The following is a 22,938-nucleotide window of genomic DNA, read 5'->3' as shown; positions in this document are numbered from 1 at the left end:
GAAGGGGTTAACAAAGTGTCGAAATTCCGATTTTACTAATTTCCTCTGCGATTCTTCGCAAGAGCTGGTCCAGATAAAGAGTCTCAATGCAATCAGGCGGTGCTAGACCGATCGGCTAAGTTTGCGGACCGGTCCCCGGGTCGGAAATGAAACGACAATAAGAATGATAACACTTGTTCGAGTATCGGGCCGAGCCGCGGTTTAAATTGGAAAACTTGCCGAGATCGGTCGCGGATTACCGGGGTCGGAGATCGTTTCCCGCGACTGGGCTTCCTTTCGGCGCGCGTTTCCAAAATGGCGGGTGAACGGAAACGGGAACGCTCGCGTCGGCCGTGTGCTGTACATACCCCACAATACGCACATACTCATTGTAACCCCCTGATACCGATCCTTAGACTCTAGACCCCGGATCGATTGGAGAGCGCAGAGCACAACCCCTCGACGAGAACCGAATTCGAGAAAGCGAGCTTAATTGCCTGCTGATTATTCCTTTTTAGGTCATTGGATTCCTGGGAATGATAACGAAGTCTTGATGACGCGACGGATGATCGGAGAAAAAAGTTCGCGGTAAAGCAATAAAAAAAAAAAATGAAAAATAATAAATCCGACGAAATTATTTAGATTTAATGTATCGCTGAATAGAATATATCTTTTTTCATTTTCTGAACATTATTTTGAATTAAACATTGACTTGATTTATTGCAACGAAGTGTCACGTTTGATAATCGAACACTTTAGTCGCGAGAAGAAGGAAATCACTCAATGAAATCGTTCTGAATGAAGATATATATAGTGTTCGCTTATCCGGGATGAAGACGTTGCACTAATCCGTGCCGCATCACGTTCCTATTTTTTCACGAAAATTCGGTCCAGATAGGAAATAAGTATTCTGTGACGAGGTCAGAAGAGAGAAGAATAGAGGAAACAGCGATGGTAAACTATGTTCGGAGTGTGCTTCGGGCGCGATGTGCGAAAAGAAAAACGCGATGGAATCGACTTGATCCGCATTTCTGAAATTCAAATCGCTTTCAGCTTGAATCCAACGCGGTCGTATTGCATGAATAATTCCGTGAACTGTACTGCGTCGAATTTCGAAGTCGTACCTGTGTTCGGGATAAACGCCGGGAAGGAAAAAATAAACGTACGCGTCGGTTTTATTCCATTAATGAATCTTTAATCAGCCGGTTAATCGGTCCCAATAAATCTCCCGTTGACACGTTTAATTAGTTCCGTCGACGACTGGTTCGCCGTTCGGATACGACGCGCGCGTCAATGAAAATTACGAATTAACTATCAGACCCTGTCAAAGGAAGATGATCGGTTATGTTTGTCAATTCGATTCTCTGATTCATTAAAGAATATCTCGCATCTACGTTTCTTCGGAATTCGATGTCTCAGAATGACTTTTTCCTCCGATTGGAATCAAGCTTCGCTGAGCTTCAAACTGTTAATTAATGGAACTTGTCAAACGAGTCTATTAAAAATGAATTATGCATTCGGTCGTTAAAGTGTTTATCGTACGTTCAAATGGTTGCTTAAATATAATTAAACACGGTTTCCTGGAATACTGACTGATGAAATCTTCAAATCTATTCGTTCAACTTCCCTGGAATTTCAATGATCTGAATTGTTAATGAAATGGGTAAGATAGATGTAAAATGTTTACTGCTTGCGTACATGAGATACTGTTCACAACAATAAAAAATATTCAGCAGAAAATTTGTATAAATTAAAAATAGTTCTAAGTATTTCAAACTACAATTTTACTATAGTCATTTTAAGATCACCAATATATATAAGACACCAATCCAATTTATTTAAACATTGAAGTATGCCATTTTTAAATTTATTTCACAATAAATATATCATGGAAAAATATATATTTCCGTTTAGAATCAAGATTATTTGCAATATATAAAATCAAAATGGCGCTGATGCGCGTCTGAAGTAAAATGGCTACCAAATACAAAATTGCCGAGCCAAACTGTTTTCAAATTGAATATACGTTATGAACAGTACATGTGATGTAATATACATATCGTTATTCGTAGCAGAATACAATTAGACGTTGCAGATCCAAACAGGAAAAACGAGAATAGAAATGCAAATCGTGATCTCGAATAGTACCTCGCCCTCATTCGAGTAGTTCCTGCGTTCTCCAGCTTCTTTTACTTAGAAAAGGACTTAGATTCCCATATCGTGCTTATGGCGCGCTGTTCAGTTCGAACAGTATTGCAGTTCACGTTGCAGTTGAATGTAACTTGCGATAAAGGCGTCAGGTTGTTTGTTTTCGACGCCATCACAGATTCTGAACAGGTCCGGCCTATAAGCGGGTCTGCGAATCTTGGCCAGCAGTGCAAATGATTGGTACATTACGTATATAATATATATGTATATATTCATATATATATATATATATATATATATATATATATATATATATATATATATTATCTATATACAGTTATTTTTGTTTCTTCTGTTAGAGCATTTGTAGAGTAATCATTATTATAAACGTTTTTTAGGTTATATTGACTTGTTCTTTTGTGTGCCACGTGATGCGTATTTTCTAATGTAGCATGCTTTTTTTGGACTGAGAACTGAAACCCGGAAGTATGAACAGCGAAGACTACTTAGGAGAGAAAGTACACTGATAACGTTCACGTTCAGACCTGAAACTGTAGTCTGATTTCATTAGAAAGAAATACAATGTTTTTTAAAACTAATTCTGTTCCAATAGTATTGTATTCTTTTAATAAAAGATTATTGAACAGTGTATGTTAACGTTGTTTATAGTATTCCGATTAATTATACATCAGAAAAAGATGCGAATTGTTCAGACGATTGATTTCGGTCTGGATCGCGGAACGTCAAGGTAGTTTACTTGGTCTTTGACTCAGAATTTTGGATAACAATTATTAAGATAGTTTTGACAATGTATTCAGTGAATTAATATATTTGACGCGTTTTTGTACAACACTTGCTTTATTTGCTGTACACTACGCAACCGGAGCTTTTGGATAACGAGAGAAGTTCTTTAATCGGAGTGTGAACAACATCGTGACAACCACGGCCGGCACGAGAGTAAACTTTTACCATTGTTGTTGGCAGTTCCTGAATATGGCATCGGTGTTCATGCGGATTTTTAACCTGATTTGCATGATGCTACTGATCGGCCACTGGAGTGGCTGCCTGCAATTCCTGGTTCCTATGCTCCAAGGGTTTCCTAGTAACTCGTGGGTGGCCATTAACGAGTTGCAAGTGAGTATTCCGATTGTCTAAGTACCTTCACGTGCATCGATGGTACTGCAGATCAATTTAATGCTCGTTCAAATTTGATTTTTTATTTGTGAAAAACAGAAGTGTCTCACTCGTTGAGTCTATAGTTTAATATAATAAATCAGTAAATAATAAATTAATATTTGAAATCAAAAAAGCAAAGGTACATTTTATGATCGTTAATCTATTTTTTAATCGAAACAGATTCAGAAAAAATGGCAACGTAAAAGTGGAAACCAATCGTTTCAGCTGTTGCATCTACAGTTTGGTATAATGAATGGATAAATATTGAATCAATATTTGAAATAGAAAGGCAAAGGTTTCGCATAATTTATAAATGTTAATTTATTTTCTAATTGGTTCGAAACAGGTTCAACGAAAAAAATTGCAACATAAAAAACTTCGAAGCACGGAAGCTCAAAGTTTGTTGTTCGGTTCGCGGACGGTTTTAGCTGACGTAATATTCCACTCCAATTTTTCCAGGACTCGTTCTGGCTGGAACAATACTCATGGGCCCTTTTCAAAGCCATGTCGCACATGCTCTGCATAGGATACGGAAGGTTTCCACCGCAGTCCTTGACCGACATGTGGCTCACTATGCTCAGTATGATCAGTGGTGCCACCTGTTACGCACTTTTCCTCGGACACGCGACGAATCTCATCCAATCTCTCGATTCCTCTAGAAGACAATACCGAGAGAAGGTAGTTAACGTTCCTAAAATAAACGACATGAATGACGACGCAGCAATAGCATTCAATTTAATAAATATAAATAAAAAGTGTCATTTTCAAAAAAGGGACATTATACCCTTTATTTGAGAAAAAAAAGTTTGCTTTACGGAATCTTAAACGGTCTAGATCCGTAGTGATCTAGAGTCTTCCAAAAATATAGTCCAACCTTTCGCTATTCAACCAGTAACTTGGATTATTAGTTATTTGTGAAAAATTGAATAATATAATACATATGGAAAATATGAATAATTAAAGATCTCTAAAAAAGATCAATATTATTGTCTTACGAAAAATCGTCAGAAATGCCAATTTTCCTAATATCAAAAGAGTAAATCCTTGATTGAAGCTGATGTCTTTCGAATTACTGAACGTTCTTACTTAAACCAGGTGAAACAAGTCGAGGAATACATGGCCTATCGAAAGTTACCACGGGAGATGAGACAGAGGATCACGGAGTACTTCGAACACCGTTACCAGGGCAAATTCTTCGACGAGGAATTGATTCTCGGCGAGTTGTCCGAGAAACTGAGAGAAGTACGCCTGGACGAAAAGCTGGTTTCACTAGCATCCGTTCTTAATCAGCGGACGAAAACTTGTAACGTCGTCTTCGCGTTTATTTCAGGACGTGATCAACTACAACTGCAGATCGCTGGTCGCGTCGGTGCCATTCTTCGCCAACGCCGATTCGAACTTTGTCTCGGACGTGGTCACGAAGCTGAGATACGAAGTCTTCCAACCAGGTATACACTCAGATTGGACGGCGCGGCGGAACCCGCTGTATTAATTATGTTTAATTGTATCTTGTTAAGAAGATCCTGAGAGGAGGATGATATATCCGTGTAACAGTTTCTTAAGTGAGCTAAATTGGGCCTGCGTAAAAACTGTGCGCAGCCTTCCGAACACAGTGGGACAGCCTACGTTGATCTTCCTCGATGTTCGTGGAACGAATGCTAAAAATAATTCGTGAAACCCAAAAAAAAGTTGGAATCTTAGACTGAGAATTATTACATAACTGAATGATTTCTCCGGCGATTTCTTTAGCCGTGTAGCTCCTGCTGTTTGCAAACCATATCGAACATCGAGAAGAACAGACACTTAATTTCTGCTAGAATCGAAGATAGAGAAATATCGACCTTGAAATACTAATTCTAGTGTTAACCTAATCAAATTGACCCATCTCAGATTTCCATTTTAGCAATTGTTAAAAAAGTACACTTTTCCAAAAAATGACTTGACTAATTCGGTAATGCGAATTCGAAAACGTGAATCAATCGAAATCTTAAACCCGTTTTGATATTTGTGTACTAATTTTAGTGTTAACTGAATCAAATTGATCCATCTCAGATTTATACTTTTGCAATCGTTAAAAAAACCATTTGACTAGTTAGTGAACTAGTCTAATGTGCGTTCGAAAATATAAAACAATCGACATTTTAAACCCGTTTTGAAATTCGTCTACAAAAATACATATTAGTCGATTCGCTCGATAGTTTTAGCGTTAAAGCATTTGTTCTCTAGAGACAACCGAACGGCATGGAAAGAAAGAATGATCCTGTTAAAAGACGATCGAATGACGCCACGGAGTGGTTGCCTGTTGCAGGTGATATTATCATCAAGGAAGGTACAATCGGCTCGAAAATGTACTTCATACAGGAAGGCATAGTCGATATCGTGATGGCGAACGGCGAGGTAGCGACCTCGCTGTCAGACGGCTCGTATTTCGGCGAGATCTGCCTGCTGACGAACGCGAGGCGGGTGGCCTCGGTCCGCGCGGAGACCTACTGCAATCTCTTCAGCCTCTCGGTGGATCATTTCAACGCCGTATTGGACCAGTATCCGCTAATGCGCAGAACGATGGAAAGCGTTGCCGCCGAGAGGTATAAGCTTTGGTTAGGTTTGTTCTATCGAGTTGGTGTGCTACTAGATGTCAATCATCACTCCCACCTCCATGTTGATTTTTTTCGAGCATTGTGTACTGTCCGACGAATCGAATTCAATCATTGTTCTTGTTGTCCAGACACGTTCAATCATGTCGCTTCTCTTTCAACATGTTATACTTCGATTTGTTAATTTTCACTCTTGTATGCGCTGATTTGGAACACGATATGCTTCTTTTACATATCTACACATTCACACGACACAGAATAAAACTTGTCTTGCTGTGGGAATATTGGACATACCAAAAGGAAATGATACAGAAAGAAGGATAACGGAGAATACGGTTGTACACACTCTGTTTTGATGTTTCTATAATACGGGACAGTGCAGAATCTTTTGGGGGAGAAAGTTTACAACGAGAGCGCACTAACTTGCGAACAACACGTTCGAAATGAGTTGAGAGGGTCACTGACAAACGCTATTTGCCACTTCTGGTTCGAAAATCCGTTTAAACGCGCAACCGCCGATTCGACTGGACGGTGTGTCGCGTGTTTCGAATTTGGAATCTTATGAACTCATTGGGTTACCGTGGATACATCGCGACAATATATCTCTACACTCTCGACACATTCACTACATAGTAATGTTATATTCATAAGTTTGCATAACATATTTTCTAAATGAGTTGGATTCTCTTTTGCTGCGTCCACGCAGAGTCACGTCTCGCAGTCGAAGCTTTCTCGATTGGAACATCGAACTGTGGAAATTCGATTTTCGGAAATTGGTATCGGTAAACGAACATGCTAACACGGAATTTTGCACGAAGACATTTTGGTAGCTTTCACTTGAACAAAAGTAAATTTACCTTGTACTTACAATGAACAACATATTTTCAAATTTTCGATTTATGTAGCACTGGAAACATTTACTGTCACGCTATCATTGCATTATTAGCACTGTGAAGTTAAGTGAAATAATTATTTATTGCAAACGCAAATAGCTCATTGTGTCAACAAGCATAAATTTGACATAAACCATTAACATCTTCTACAGCAATCATTGTGCCAATGAATTTGAAGATTTTCTGAATAATCTTTAAATGCATTTGTAAACGTATTTCTGAATGGAAACGTGACTCTGAATGGACACGTTTCAAAGCTACTGACTTTCTTTTACCCGGTCTTGTACCTCACATTGTAAAACCTTTAGCGGTGCAAGTGGTATTAGAACAAATAATAACAAGTCTGTTGCAAGTCGTGGGGCAGGATAATAATATTTGGTTAGGGTAAACCTGTGTACTGCTAAACGGTTTGTAAGTCAATCGATGTGAAATAATCGTTGGTTGTGTTCCGTGCAACATTCCCTACGCTTAATCATGCTCTCTTTGTAGGTTAAACAAAATTGGTAAGAACCCAAACCTGGTGGCCCATCGCGAGGAGGATCTTGGCAGCGAATCAAAAACGATAAACGCTGTAGTGAACGCGCTCGCGGAACAAGCTGCGCACGCCAGCGCCAGTGAAGAATCGGTAAACATATCTCGTTAACTTCTTCGTGATCAATCATGTCTCTCAGAGCAATAAACTGAAGACACTTTAAAGACCCTTTAATTAACTGCTTGAACTTTCTCATTTTGCTTCTATTTCTTTCACTAGATTTATTTCTCTTTCATTTTTTTTTAGATAACTGTTGCATAATATATAATTACTATTTTGTTATAAGTAAAATGATAAATATTATTTTTTATGATTTTTCATAATTTTAGATATACTTATGCAAATATTCAATAATCATTATTTTTCTATGTAACATTGTCTAGATTAGATATGTCATGTAAACCAGTATATAATAGAGTTAAAACGCTAGAAGAATAGAATTCAATTTTGAATATTAGAATAAGAAGACCTAAAAATGATTTACAACGATAAATCGGTTTCCAGGTGCACAGCATGGAGCTGAGGACTCTTCCAGCTTGTCTGTTGCCCAGACCGAAGTCTGAGAACAACTTCGCGAGCCAAGAGCTCTCCAGGGAGGGACGGAAGATCTTCCACAAAAGCGACACTTTCCACAAGGAATCGTATCAATGACGACACTCGCTATGCTAGCATACGGAGAGATACTAACGGCTCCATGTTGAAACCAGTGGCGATGCCCCCCCTCACCACTGTCCGCGGGATCGTTGGTCACCGTTTCGAGTAACGGATTCCGGACGCTACTCTAGAAGCAGTCATATAAAATAGTTATACTATGCCATGCCAGTAGTCCTCTAGCGATCGGTTTCTAGCGCCTTCTTATATTAACCTGACGGCACGTTTGTCCGGAATCTGTTCATGGAAAACCGCACTGACCAAAGTATCCCGTTCTCCAACGGCGGCGCAGCCTGACAGGACACTGTTTTGGATCGAGGACAGACCGAATACGATTTCCAACACAGCAATAAACGATTAACCGGAAAGACACGGCGCGGGGATGAATTTCGAAGGATCGAAGCGCTCCATAGTACACTTCGTTGCGTTAAACTGGAGGAGCCATTAAACGTTCGAAGGTCGCGCCGCCGATTGGAGAAGACACGGAGCCGTTCCCTGCCGCGAGTCTCTTCACCAAGCCTGTCGTTCGGACGAGCGTCGAGCCACAGCGAAAACAGAAAAGACGCGGCCGACGACGGCGACGGATGAAGATCTTAAACGACGACGAAGAGCAGGCCTAGAAATTTATAGAGCGTATTACTACATTGTCCGTATCTCGGACGGACGCATTACGAACAAATCCTAAACGAGAACAGCTGTGCAAAATGACTCTCTGATCGTGATCACGCGAGTGATCGGCGTTTCGCGCCTCGAAATCCCGCGAAACGCTCTTGGTGACACGGGCTAGGATCAATTTCGAATTTTTATGGGGGGGAAGGATGGAGCGAAAGGGATGAGGAAGGTTTTCATTTGGTTCAACTCTTCTTTCGAAGAAGGCAGGAGACTGTTGCAACGCAGAGAAAAATACGTGCCGGATTATTTCAGTTGTTAAGTTCGTTGACCGTGTTTTAAACCGTAGCTTCGCGGCTTGCGAGTATGCGAATTCCCTGAACGAAGATGGCGGCTGGGAGGCAAGATCGCGACGAGCCGACAAGATGGCGAACGCTCGCGCCTGGCGATCGGGAAACGAGGCAACTGACGAGAGCGACGCGGATGGGAGAGGCAAGAGGATTCCAGAGTTTCGGAACTCGCTCACTTCCGCGCGGAAGATTTATTTTCTAACACGTCCGATTCGAGGATCGCCATGGCGGAGTTGATTGGCCGAGCTGTGGCTCACAGCCGGCGGCGATAAGTATCGGAGTTTAGGAAGACCGTCCTGAAACGTTAACAAGATCCGATCTACGGGGAAAAGAAAGCTAGAGGAATGGCGCGAGAATTTCATAAAGGAGTTAGGGGTTCAAGGGGGAGGGGCTAGGGACGTGTGAATGATTAGGGAACGTACTACGGGAGAGAAACTACTATTATAGGAGAACAAAAATAAAAAGTCTAATCCAGTAGGCCCAAAGAGACCGTGTTAACTTGTTGAGAGTTCTTTGGGCTGCCAGGACTAAAACGTCAATGAATGTTCGAAAGGATGAAGGAAGAAAAGAGGATAAAATAGGTATGTATTAAGTGGAACGCGGGGGAAGTAACATTTTTAATCGGGGGCGAGAACAGACACGATGTACTATAAGAGACAAAGAAAGATAAAAGCTATAAATATTATGTAATAAATTATTATTATTGTTACGATTATCATTGCAATGATTACTACATCCACTACCGCATAAATAACTAATAGGCAGTTTATCGAGGCGTGCGCGTGGGAATTAAGAAAAATAAAATTCAAATAAAACACGCACGACGCGCGCCGCGGCGACGCGCCCGCGCGCGCGCGCGCGTACGAAGTACTATCGCATAGTGGTCAATACCGTGTTGCAAGATATTATGTAATGTTTTAAAATTGTAACGCAAGGAAGGGTTTTGAACACCGACAACACCAAATAATACTTACGGACAGTTTTCACGCGACCGATTTCACCGGGATATAAAAGCTTCTTCTGATGAGTTCACGAATCGTTGGACGAAAATTTTTGAGGTTACGCGGATGATTAACGTTCGAAGTCAATTGACCAAAACTGTAATTGTATTATTTTTGTAGCTGTTGAACGCGCATCCCGATAGCGGTGATATATTCTTTGCGTATTCGAAAGTTTAACGCGACTGTTGATGCTTCTGATGTTTCTATACTAGCGGCAGGGCCCGCGGGCCAGCTCCGAGGAATATATTTTTTGGATTGGTGGCTTCTGAACACGAACACGATGATAATTTAGGAGTTATTGTTAGATTTACTGGATACCTTTACGTTAGCCTTTTCGCTACTTATAGAACGCGCGAACTTCATATTTTATAAAAAAAAAACTAAGCATATTTGTTACTCTGTAGTATCATATAAATGATTAACTGTTTCAGTTAATACTTTGCTCAAAATATATTCAATGATAAAGAAAACAAATAAATGATCAATTGCAAGATTATACGAATCGTGTTATCCGGAAAACATATTTTTATATAAATTATAGATTTATTTTATTATATAATATAATATTTGACTATAGATTCTTGTTCCTTTTAATGTACATTTGATCCTTTTTAACAGTTGAACAGGGTCTTTAAATTTCTAATATAATCGGAATTGTTAACCAATGTAAAATTTAGAATGTAATCACTTGTACTGCATAAAAATGGTTGTTCAGTGTTGGATGACTATAGTTATGTTTACTAAAAAGCGAACCGTCGATTTTAGGTAACTATAGTCACGTTTAGTACAAGAAAGGCTCAGTTGTGACTAGTAACTTTCAGTACACAATAAGTGCTCAATCTTGGGTAACTACAGTCGTTTCTAGAAACAAGAGGGCTGGCTTTTTAAATGTTAACTTTACACTTGGATTTAATTTTTATTTCTCAACCAAACGTTCCTTGTCTAGAAATTGCCCACTTTTTTCATTGATTTCATCAAATCAAAAACCTCGACAAAAATGTTGAGTTTAGAAGCTTCAGAAATTTGTTAAGTACTAGAGAATTAATTAGAAACCAATTAATTCGTTAAATGTTTAGTCTGTCCACGTTCGATGGTTCAGGAGCCACTTACAGTCCTCTTAGTGTTAATCGACAGTGCACAAGTCACATCTGTTAACAATAATACTCTTCTTTAAATGAACGCTGTAAAGAGTCTAATTTAATAGAAAACGTTACTCGTTACTTTGACTATATACACACACATACACAGTGACACACACACACACACACACACACACACACACACACACACACACACACACACACACACACACACACAATAATTATTATACACAACATGGCGGGTGAATGAAACGTGCCATTCCGTTTCCTAGTTGAACACAGTTGTGCACATATGATTATGCATACATGTGCGTATATACACATGACACACACACACACGCGCGCGCACACGCATACGTGTGTGGGTGTGTATGTATTTGCGTCACGTATATATATGCATAAGTGTGTGTCTATATATGCATACGTATGTATATATGTATATAAAAAAGATAAAAACAAATGAAAAATGAGGATACCCATGTAAGAGGAAAAATAGGCGTATTATTACCATGCGTTTCATATTAAACATATACATATGTAAACATAAAGTGAAAAAAACACCCTTACACACATGCGAGGAAAACAGAAGTACCTATTTTTCATGTAAGAGAGAGATAGTTTTCTGTCATTATTTTACATCTCCTCACGTCATCCTGAATATATACATATATACATTATATATAAATATATTATTGATTAACGATAAAGAAAATGAAAGAAAAAATGACGATTATGTAATAGCGGCGGGACGATGATGAAGGTGAATGCGCACTGAACGGGGCCGGACGAGTCCCAGTATGAATAAACAAAAAAAAAACACAGTGGTAGAATACTCGTAGACCGCATGACCGACGTTTTTATAGTTTAATCTATACACACAAAAAAAACCGGTCTAGGACTAATCTGCCAGCATGGTTTCGGGCCTAAGGTGTGCTGTACGCGTGACTACCATAAATTACAAGAGCGAGCGCGAGGGAGTGAGAGAATGAGCGTGTGAAAGATGACGGTAAGAATGCAAGAAAGGGAGAAACAAAAGAGTTTAAACGGACGAGAGATAGATTATTCTTATTAATTCGGAGCGGATTGCGAAGGCTGAACAGCGAGGACGATTTAATTAAAATTCGCGTGGAGGACAAAGGGGTAAAAGTGAAGCTGTAAAACTCTTTACTATCACTGCTAAACTAATAGACGAAAACTATTTAACCACTGTCTGCTAATGTTGATAAAAGAACAAAAAAAAAATGAAACGATCGACTGCTCGACAACCCGAAGTGCTAACCGTAAATGTTACGCATTCTAACATTAATCTGTACATAATTGTATCGCGCACGTAACGCAGATTAAAAAGAAAAGAATAAAAAGCATAGCATTCCCGGGACGCGAGGAAGAGCACGAACAATTTTTGTTTGGAATGAAAAAATAAAAGGGAAACAACCGTGTGGCTTGTATCGAATCGAAAGTCGGATGAGCGAAGGGAGGACGAACGGAAATAATAATAAAATAAAGATATTTAAAACAAAAAGCCGTGCGACACTATTCGAGACGCGCTCTCTGTGCACGTTTATTGCTAAGCGACAAGAGTGAGACGTAATTAAGAGAAATAACGAGAAAAAAATGTTTAAAAAAAATGGACAAAAACAATACAAAGGCGAATAGTTTTTGTATCAACGGGAGATAGGTTTCGCGGGTTAGCTGAAACGGGATGATCACAGTCGAGGTGTCTGGAAATCGGAAATGATGAAATTTGGAAAAACTTCGGGGGAACAGGAATGGAAGGGATGAATTTTGGAAAAGGGACGGAGAATGAGTTCACAGGAAAAATTCTTCGGTTATTGCTGTTGTAGACACGTTAGTGAATTGCGGGATTGTCTTTCGGAGAACATATACATAAGCCAGAGCCGTCTCTAGAGCTGCATATAAAAGTATAACACAAAAGACTGTAGCGCCGTGAATGTGTATCTCAGATCTTACATATCAGACAATTCGTTTTGAGCGATCAAGGATACGTTCGCAACGAGATCTCGCTGGATAGTGGGCAGAACCCTTGCAAGATGCAGCACTGTTTTTAGATCTAGCGATAGATACGCGGACTCTGATTGGAATACTGTTTAAAACTGGAGTTTTACAGTTTTTTCCTTTTTTTAGCCTTGAACCACTTATGTTAATAAGGAATCCTATAGATACATGTTTCGGCAATACGTAAAACATATTCTAATATCTTCGTTATATAGAAAATTATTTTAATATTAATCTTATTTCAATTTTGACGTCATGTCTATGCTGATGAAATTTATGTTACAAATCTTTGAAATATCAGCGACAAATATTAAATACAGAATTTGTTTTCTCATGTCAAGTGAATGTACAAGTATTCCCAGTGGCGATTCAAATATATTTCAACTTCCCACGCGTTGCCATTTAAAAGTAGCGCGAGATTCAAATGTAAAGATCTGTCAAACATTCTCGTAGCTTCATTGTCCCAATATTATTCTCACTTCCATTGATTCCACTTGAATATCCGAATTATCGAGAACTCCCAGCTTACCACAGTATTCCAAAATGTGGTGGGAATAATATTACACCCTTGTAAACAAACGTAATACGACAGAGAATTCTGAATATCCGTCGCTAGAGGAAATCCCTTTGCTCACAGGAGATATACCTTTCAATCTCGCAATTCGCGTTAACTTTTAAACATCATTGGCTCGTAAATTCGATTAACGACGAAGACGAGTTTCCCGTTTCCATTTCCGGTTTCAACGATCGAACGTGATACAAAACAAAAAAAAAAAAGAAGAAGAGTTGAAGGAAAAAAAGCGATCGATAACGAAACATGCGACTGTCCAATGCCAAGTAGAATGCTAAGCTTCGTTAGACAGTACACTGACAAAAAAAGCGTTTCACGATGATCTCTACAGGGTGACACAAGACTGGTGTTTGACCGTCGAGCAAACTTGGTAGACCCTAAGCGTGACTCGTGCTCTCTGTGATTTCCGAGCGTGATCCGATTTTTCATTTGTCCGGGGGCAGCGTTCGTTCAATTCGCGCGCGCGCTCGCGATTGGAACAACGAAATCAAGGATATTAATCACGGACAGTGACTAATTACACGTCGATTGCCTTGTAGATCTCATGCAGGTTAACCCTATAGACGATTAGCGATCGTGTTCCGCCGCATTCTCCGTCTTGGACCTCTTGCCTCGCGATACCTGATCGTGGCGTCCTCTGTTTCATTCCTTTGGATTGATATTATTAATAAAGATTGTTAATTATTCATTGACACAGCAGTCATTTCACATTGTTGTCTAGTTACTCGCGTTACCAATCCATTCTTCACTCCACCGGACGAGAAGTTCCATGCGAAATTCGATGAGAAAAATCGAAAGATCGACGAATACTTCTCGTTCGAATGTTTTCAATTCTTTCAGTTGCTGGCTGTAGAATTTGACAAGGATTCAAAGACGTTTAGTGGCTAGAAGAGAAATCTATATTTATAGCGAACTCGTAGGGATCGTTGTTGAGAGGCAAAGGGGTTGATCGTAGATACTCAAATGACAACGGACTCTAGCTCTGTTTCTCCGGTAGATTGCATTTTTATTAAACGACAACAGTATCGTTGCTAATCGTTAACTAATAATGATCCAGTAGTGTGGCACCAAGTAGACGTCATCCTCGTCATGCGAGAAACCTGCGTAGAAACGCCTTGTAAAGAAAACAAAAAAAAAAGTATAAGAGAGCGAGAGAGTGGGAGAGAAAGGTAGAACGAGAGAGGACGAAAGAAAGGCAGCGAGAAAGGGAGAGAGAGAAAGAGAGACAGAGCGAAAGGGAGAGAAAGAGAGAGAGAGAAAGAAATATAACATTACCCTAGCGTCAATTTTCTACGAAAGAGTTTTCTACAAAATTCACACCATAAGCGTGTATCTTGTTGCAATCACGCTTATCGTATGAATCTATGTATGTATGCTATGCAAGCGCTGGTACGAATCTCTTGACGTTTTTCTATTAGACATCGTTCGCTAAGTTTGTTACCAATGTTTACGGGGTACGGTGAATTCGGTTGGAGTTCAATGTAAAACTGACGGGGGATGCAAGCCCAAAAAGCAAGCATAGTAGCGGATTAAATTAAACTCATAGATGCTTGTTCGAGACGCAGTATAATTGTAAAAGTGACTAAACGAACCAGATGAAAAGAAACCAAAAAACGTTAAAAAAAATATGTACGAACAAAAAGGAGATAACGAAGTGAAGCAATTATAACTATCGTTCAATTATTGAGTTCTCGTGTCAGTGGGCAACTCCTCGCACGCGATCGAACGGTCGTTCGCGTTGTTCAAACTGTTCCCGATTCTGCAAATAAAAGACGATTCTTCTCTGTCCTCCCTTCTTTTTAATATTTTTTTTTTTTCTTTTCAATCGTTCATTTCACGGAAAAACGAATCGGGTCGTTCAACGCGTGCGGAAGTTGGGACACTGATGAAATATTCTTATCGCTCTGGGAAGAATAGTGAAGTTATCATCCAGGTGAACAATCTAACTAGGCGTTGTTGCGAGTATAACGATTATAACATGTACTTTCGTTTGAATTGTGTATGACCGTTGCGTGAAATGCACTGGTGTAGCGTACTGTATCGGTAGAAAGTGTTGGAGCGAGGCCGCCATTTGCCGGCGACTCGCCCCGGCGTAATACGATTTCAGTTTCGTCGACGAGGGGGTTGAAAATTCCGGTGTCGATACATGTTCTCCAAACAGCTTACACGAAACGCTTGTTTTCTGGTCACTGTTATGGAGAACCGAAACTTCAGACATCATTCGTGATAGAAATTCTGGTTACGGATTTAACATCGACTCGGTGTTGATTAAGCATTCCTCTATCGTTGTTACTGGAACTATTTGCAAACATTTGATTTTCTTTCTGAATTTCGAAATTCGATTTTAGTACATTGTATTTTTATTAGCACATAATTTTATTTAAAATATGATCATTACGGGGGGTTGGATAAATGAATAATGTTTATTTCGACAAGAAAACCTTCAACGTTGAAGAATGTTTAATGAGTTATGCGTTGATATTGAAATTTGAAACTAGCTTTTATTACTTTTACTTCTAATGATTATATATATCTTCCAACGCATGATGTTAATAATAATTGATTATATTGCAGTGTTTAAATGTAATATCTAACAACAGGGAAAGATTTTGGATTCGTAACCAGATCCAATTCGAAACAAATTTTTTAATTTCTGATGTTTCAATTACAAAATTATTTCGGTTCTTCGTAACCCGTTCAGCAGGAATCCTCGCGTTATTTTTGAAACCGCTTTTCAACCCCCGCAGTTCTCTGCCCGAGCAATGATTATGTGATCAATTTTTCCTCGAATGCTCTGTATGTGGAACAATGTACAGTGCGTTATTGACATGGTCTCAACCGGCCGGTGGCTTAAAAGTGATAAGGGGCAAGGGGATTCGGCCGCACGCTCCACCTCAGTTGGCGGCTCGGCCAATAACAAAGACGTGCCGAAACTAATTCCGCCATTACTATCGGGCGGAGCGCCACAAATGGACGTCACCCCTTGCCTCTCTTAAGTTTTGAGCCGTCAACCGGCTGAGATCACGCCAGTAAGGTACTATACATACCCGCCAAAGGAACGTTGAACGGCTTTTCGGTTGGTAATCGTTATTTACTGCTGTCGGTAAAGAAGAACTTACGTCAACTTACAGAAACAAACTGTCTACATCGAAACAACCCCTTCGGAGAAACACTTCGATATTCTGTTTTGGAGTTTTGACATAGATGCAATAAACATTTTATTAGCAAATCTTGGAAAGATGAATTTGGTCTCCTAAGTAACAATCATGCAAACAACAAATCTTTTCTTTTCAATAAAGTAGGAATCTACGAACCAATAATTATCGTAGTAGTTATTTTATCAAATTATCTGCATCTCTTACACCTTAACTAACTTGTTTTCATCGAATCATGAAAATTAATTTTTAAGTTTGAAAAAAGAGGATACGTCAACTGTGTGCGAGTTACAAAGCGGTCGAAGTATTAACACATTCATTGAGGATGTCATTTTGCGTTTCCTGTCATTTAAGAATGTTTAGACAATTAATAAATGTTGTGAGTTACTTTATGTTTCATTTATTTAATAATCATTTAATGATCAAATCGTTTCCCCGTTGTTTCTGTTCGTTTCAACGACAAGAAGAACAGAAATTTTCATGAAAACAGTAACGTTCAGTAAGAAGTTGCTCTCTGTTCCTCTGGCGGATACATACGTGGTCTGTCTCAAATGTATAGATATTTCTTTCTTAAATCTATTTTTCATCATTACAATCAAATACAACTTAAAAGTTACCTAAAACATTCCAACGTTTCCTTCCCCGAATAAACCATTTTCCATAATTTGGTCAAAGTTTAACCCTTGTGCAACAGTTAGATTATTTAAGAAATATCAAGTCAAACATCGGTCAAAATAGATCAAATTGAAAATCTATTTTTGCTCTTAATCGCATGTCAAATTTAATCTAATTTCATTCTCAAAATATTAACGTCACAATCGTCTAAAACAGTTTAAATTAATTTATGCTCAGTTTCAACATAATGTACTCAATTCTACTGCAATGTGTAACAATTAAATTCTTGTTGCTTTTGAGACAGGACACGTGAGCTCAAAACTATTAGGTTGAGTCGTAAATATTAATCCATCGAAAGCTTTTAATCGTCCTCACTCCAGCTACAAATCAATCAAAGTACATTCCTTGATTCACTTATTCAATCATCATTCGATAATCACGGAAGTATTCACGACTAAACCGAGTAGAGGCACCCGACTCTCTAGTCGCGGCCCACACAAGCTTCCCTTAATTCCACAACCGTCATTCCACCTATCAATTGCGACGAGCAATCGATGAACTCAACACAAACGCGTTCGTAGTCGAACTTCTAGTAAACGAAACCAGATTGTATCCGATAAATACAATAGGTTATTAATTAATTATCCCGTAGATTAGAAGCTAACGCTTAATATACCCTACACGAGTACTATAGTGGCTAGAGAGTGAGAAAGAGAGATAGAGAGACAGAGAAAAAGAGAGAGCGAGAAAGAGAGAGTGAAAGTAAGAGAGTTGTTCACGGATTGTTTTACACCGATCTTTGTTGAGCGCTCGAAAAGAAAGGAAAAGAAAAAACGGAGACGAAAAACAAAAATTGATAACGCAAAAATAGCAAAACAACTATTGTTCGCAGAGTGATACGGCGCGCTTGAGCGATAGGTGTTCGCAAGCAACCAGAACAACAGCAACATCGACAACAACAAAACGACAACAACAGAAAATGATTCAAAAGAAAACAAAAAAAGAAAGAAAGGAAGCTATCCTCACGCGCGATCTTAAGTATGTATGCGTGCGCGTGTGCGTACGATGACGATGACGATGATAATGACTTCGTTTTAGGCCAGCTCGTGGCTCGAGCAAGTAACACTGCGCAAAAATTCGGGGGACGCGTCAGCGCGGACCGAAGGGTTTAATTGAAACTTCTACCATCTGCATCTTGGTGAACACTCGAAACTCACACGTCGATACTCATACATATATACACATATGAACACACAAACACGGTAAATGAAAGTTTGTTTGTTCGTTTATGTCAGAGTACATACGAAAAAGAAGGGGAAAAAGGGGAAATGGAACGGAAGGGAACGAAATGGAATTACGGCGTGGACGATTCTCGTCTAAATTAATGATCGTTGGAAAACGACAAATGTTTTCGAGAAAATAGGTGAAACAAAATGAATAATAACGACGGAATTATTCTTCGAGGCGCATACGTATAAGTACTTCTTTCTTGTTTCCGGTTACTTTAGCCAGCGGTTGAATTGTATATTTTATTAAACGGTACGAAGAGAAGCACAAGGACATACGATTATACACACGTAAAGGAAACACACGGACGAATAATGAGCATAAGTAACGTTTGCATGCAAATCCTAGAGAGTATAAAAACAGTTTAGTGGCCGCGGATTATAAAGGCGCAAATCGTATCTTTAAACGTGACAGATGATGATGAATAAAAGGAAAAAAAAAGAAGACACAGCAGAGTAGTTCTTTTTCTAACGATGCGAATAATAATTTTTTTAATGTGATTTGACACGTAGCTGGCTAACTAGTGGTTACAGTAACTTGGCCAATATACTTTTATAAACTGTACAAAACAGACAAAAAGAGAAAACGGTAAAAAAAAAAATAAGAAGAATAAGATGAACATAATAAGAATTGAACAGAATAAGTATATTCACGCGCGTGTAGACATCAGCACTTTTAAAATATACTTGCCATAACAAATGCCTTAGCGAAAAAAAGAGAGAGGAATAATGAGAACGACACATTTACTGTACATTGTGGCGAGACGGAAGGTGAAATATATATGTACATATACATACATACATACATGCAATATATGTGTGTATATATGTGCGTAAAATGAATACGTGAAATGTCCTTATATAAAACAGAACAGGTGAAAATATAAGAGATTGACAAAGTGAGCCAAAGTAAATAAATAAATAAAACCAATGCACACATCAACGGTACATTAGTAGCAGAGAGAGAAAGAGAAGAGAAAACGATATACATACACGTATACCTTACGTTTAACAGAAAAAAATAAAAATAACGAGGACCCGTTCATCTGTATAAAATGTACTCGCGAACGTTTCCTCCCTGTATGTTTTATACATGTAACGCATCGTTCGAAGGAACGCAAGCAGCAAGTGGTTATAACGATTAATTAAAAGATACCAAAGTAAAAGAGAATAATAATAATGATAATATAAATAATATTAATAACGAAGAATAATATTATTAATAATAATAACGATAAAATACAAACAACAGTGTACATGAAACTTCTCAAAAGTGCACTAAAATAAAAGTGACAAAATAAAAAAAAAACAAGTAAAGAGATGACGATGCAAAGTGAGAAAATATTATTAAATGTATTTAGATTAAGAGATTTAATTGTTAGGGGACGAGAGATAAACGATCATTATCGTGTATATACAACATCGTTGGCAATACTCGACTTCGCCCGTCCATTTAGTTTCTAAACCATATGTCTCTACGATTGTTCCTTTCGAGCCAGCATCGAATAGGTCAGAAACGATTTGACAAAAACGCTGAAAACGAGAAAAGGGTAGAGAAAAAGAAACACATACACACGCATAGGCACACACGGAAACACACACGCGCAGCACACAAACGAGAATAATTTTGCGCCTGTAATTCTTGTTAATCTGTCGTCGGACACATTTAACGCGATTTAGTCGAAGTGTTTCTCCTTCTCACGCAGAGAGAATAATAATTATAATAATTTAAAATATAATCATTGTTTATGTTTAAGACACAACTTCCGAAGAGAAAAGAAAAACAGGAAACAGATTAATCCGTGTTCATTGTTCTTCTTCTTCTTTTTCGTTCTTCGTTCTTCTTCATAATCTTTTTTTTTCCGTTGCGTTCGCCCTCCCCTTTTCGCGCGGCTAGTCTTTTGTACATATGTGTATGTACGCGTGCTGTTCAAATCATATCGTTTATTGTAATGCAATTAACGGCATTCAATCAAAATGAATTTATAAATGAAAACCTGTTGACGCTGTATTCGATGCAATTGAGAATTTTACCCTGGTTAATCTTTCACGTCCTCTGCTAAAGGGGAGGCGCCAAAGACATCTACTGTTAATAGGGTTTCTTAATTTTTTGATTAAGGACATGTAGCTTCTTTCAGATTAAAAGATATCCGAAACTTTTCAAAAGTAAGGAATATTTATTGACTGACGTGTAAGTTCAGAGAAAAGCTATTATTTTCATTTTTGAATGCCAGGAGAGTAATGGAAGTTCATTTTTTATTGATATTTAGTTTGTAAAAGTTTAGCCTGTCCAATAAGAAGAATTACTCGATTCTTTGCGATAAATAAAAATTTACCACGTGTTGTCCTTTGGAACTACAGAAATTTTTATGTAGCATTTATTTAATATCAGAATGGTGGATAATTTTGCACCTCCCTCCATTAGCAGCGATAAGGTCAAGGTTGCTAATACTCTTATGATGATTTGTATGTATATATGAATCCATATTTGTTTGATGCAAATTCTCTATAGTACTGTTGAGAAATATATTCTTATTATTTCTTTATTACGATTCTTTTCATAAGACAGTTGCGTATAAATTTTGATTGGATTTATTTTTACTTAACATAATTAGTTTCTAACAGTTACTCAAATATCTGATGATTTTTAACGGTTCGCTTAAAAGTTTGTTAATTTTAATCGAGACAATCGTAAAATCCTTGATTTAGAATTGAAAAAGACTAAGCAGATGTTAATTACATTTTGTTGACTTGAAATTAGTATTGAAAACAATAGTTATTAATTTATTTATTTATATATAGCTTAATTCCGTAATAACTCAATCATCTCATATCTACCCCTCTAATGTAATTTTTTATGAAACACAATCAAGACTTATATTTTTAATTAGTATCAAAGGGTATTGTTGCTAATAAATAATTGTACAATATACAAACATCTTTACACACATTTCAAGTACACACATTCTGTACAAAATTTATAACTATTACCTAATAAACAAATTTCGGCAATGAGTTAATCAGATTTAAATTAATTTTCGATGCTTGTTTTTATATTTCGATACACTATATAACCCTTTATACTAGAAATCATGACAAATGTTATTATTCAAATTATCCAGCCGATTTCACAGTACCGTATTTTTGATTTAAATTTGAATTAAAGTTCGATATTTCGACTATCGATTACTAACTCGTGCCTACGTTCTTCGAGCAACGATGGTAAACAATAAAGATGTCGACGATGCGACAAGTTCCGAGGACGAAGTATTGAAAAACGTGTTAAAAGAAGCGACAGATCATGAATTTTTGAAAGATACTTATTTTTCCAATACTGAAAACAATCATTCAACAATTTCTCAAGAAACGAGCACATATCGTAAGTAACATAACCTCACTTCTCTTTATTTTTCTAACCTTAACCTCGTTACAATTTATTTTGGTCATCAATGTTTCTTGATCTTACTTATTCGTGTTGTATAAAGTTTTATGACAACGAAATTAGGCATTTTGTTGTCTTTTTTTAGATAATTCTACGTGTTCAGAGGATTTAACGAAATCGAAATCGCAAAGGCCCTACTTCGTGCAGAACGATAAGTTTGAAAACTTTGGAGTAACCCCATCATTTCAGAAATATGTTGCAGGGAAACTAGATGAAATAATAGAGAAGTATATAATTTGAAAATAATTCGTTTCATAGGAATGTTTTATGTTAGTTTCTGAATCTGTAAAATTCTTCAGATCTATTAAGATAAAGAACAAGAAAAAGGGAAATTGTCTTGTAACCGAGCAACAAGATACAGACAGTAAGTCTGGTATAAAACTACTCAATTCTTCAGTAGAATTTTTAATAGCAGAAGATGAGCCTGAAATACTACCTAAAAGAAGAAAAATCAAAACAACTATAGATGAAAAAGCAATTCTATTGAAATGTAAAGAAGTTGCAGTAGATCCTGAGAGGATATTATCGAAAACAGATACAAAAGCTTGGACAAGTAAACGAAAAGAACCAGAGTTTAAATATAAAAGATTAAAAAATGGTACCTTGGTTGAACAAATCTAATATTGCTTTAGATTTTTAATATTTTGAAAATTGCCGTACGAAGCGAATAGAAATAAATATTTTTACAAAAAAAACTTAATGTTTGTACATATTACATTTCTGTCTTTGGTATTACATATGTTTTACAGTTATTTTCGTCTCATCTATTTACACTGTGCACTTTTCAGGGTAACTATAGGGATTTCAAAATAATTTAACA

The 22,938-nt window shown here is 37.8% G+C and overlaps 2 protein-coding genes across 11 annotated transcripts in view; both read left to right on the top strand.

Annotated features, from left to right (window-relative positions):
• Ih (hyperpolarization activated cyclic nucleotide gated potassium channel Ih) overlaps window positions 1-19,290 on the top strand; it is a 204,498-nt gene extending 185,208 nt beyond the window's left edge. For 8 of the 10 annotated variants that reach the window (XM_076369072.1, XM_076369074.1, XM_076369076.1 and 5 more), the window contains 7 exons: window positions 3,112-3,261; window positions 3,763-3,981; window positions 4,399-4,545; window positions 4,634-4,751; window positions 5,612-5,900; window positions 7,280-7,415; window positions 7,827-19,290. In XM_076369072.1, coding sequence (XP_076225187.1) covers window positions 3,112-3,261; window positions 3,763-3,981; window positions 4,399-4,545; window positions 4,634-4,751; window positions 5,612-5,900; window positions 7,280-7,415; window positions 7,827-7,973 — 1,206 coding nt within the window. In that variant the 3' untranslated portion in view covers window positions 7,974-19,290. The remainder of the gene's footprint in view (window positions 1-3,111; window positions 3,262-3,762; window positions 3,982-4,398; window positions 4,546-4,633; window positions 4,752-5,611; window positions 5,901-7,279; window positions 7,416-7,826) is intronic. The other 2 variants (XM_076369069.1, XM_076369085.1) reach the window with 1 other exon arrangement.
• Window positions 19,291-21,800: 2,510 nt separating this feature from the next.
• On the top strand, window positions 21,801-22,818 carry LOC116427689 (uncharacterized). The gene is made up of 3 exons (XM_031978344.2): window positions 21,801-22,055; window positions 22,204-22,345; window positions 22,418-22,818. Exons 1-3 carry the CDS (start codon window positions 21,896-21,898, stop codon window positions 22,737-22,739), a joined length of 624 nt encoding a protein of 207 aa, XP_031834204.2. The 5' UTR covers window positions 21,801-21,895; the 3' UTR covers window positions 22,740-22,818.
• Window positions 22,819-22,938: the final 120 nt, after the last annotated feature.

The sequence above is a fragment of the Nomia melanderi genome, chromosome 1, assembly GCF_051020985.1.
Source record: "Nomia melanderi isolate GNS246 chromosome 1, iyNomMela1, whole genome shotgun sequence".
Lineage (NCBI taxonomy): Eukaryota > Metazoa > Arthropoda > Insecta > Hymenoptera > Halictidae > Nomia > Nomia melanderi.
Note: the sequence above shows the minus strand (reverse complement) of the source record. Positions and strands in the feature narration are given on the sequence as shown.

Coding starts and splice junctions, on each gene's coding strand:
- LOC116427689 (XM_031978344.2), top strand. CDS start 21,896: ATGGTAAACAATAAAGATGTCGACGATGCGACAAGTTCCGAGGACGAA. Junction 22,056..22,203: donor TCAAGAAACGAGCACATATC/GTAAGTAACATA, acceptor GTCTTTTTTTAG/ATAATTCTACGTGTTCAGAG. Junction 22,346..22,417: donor CTAGATGAAATAATAGAGAA/GTATATAATTTG, acceptor AAAATTCTTCAG/ATCTATTAAGATAAAGAACA.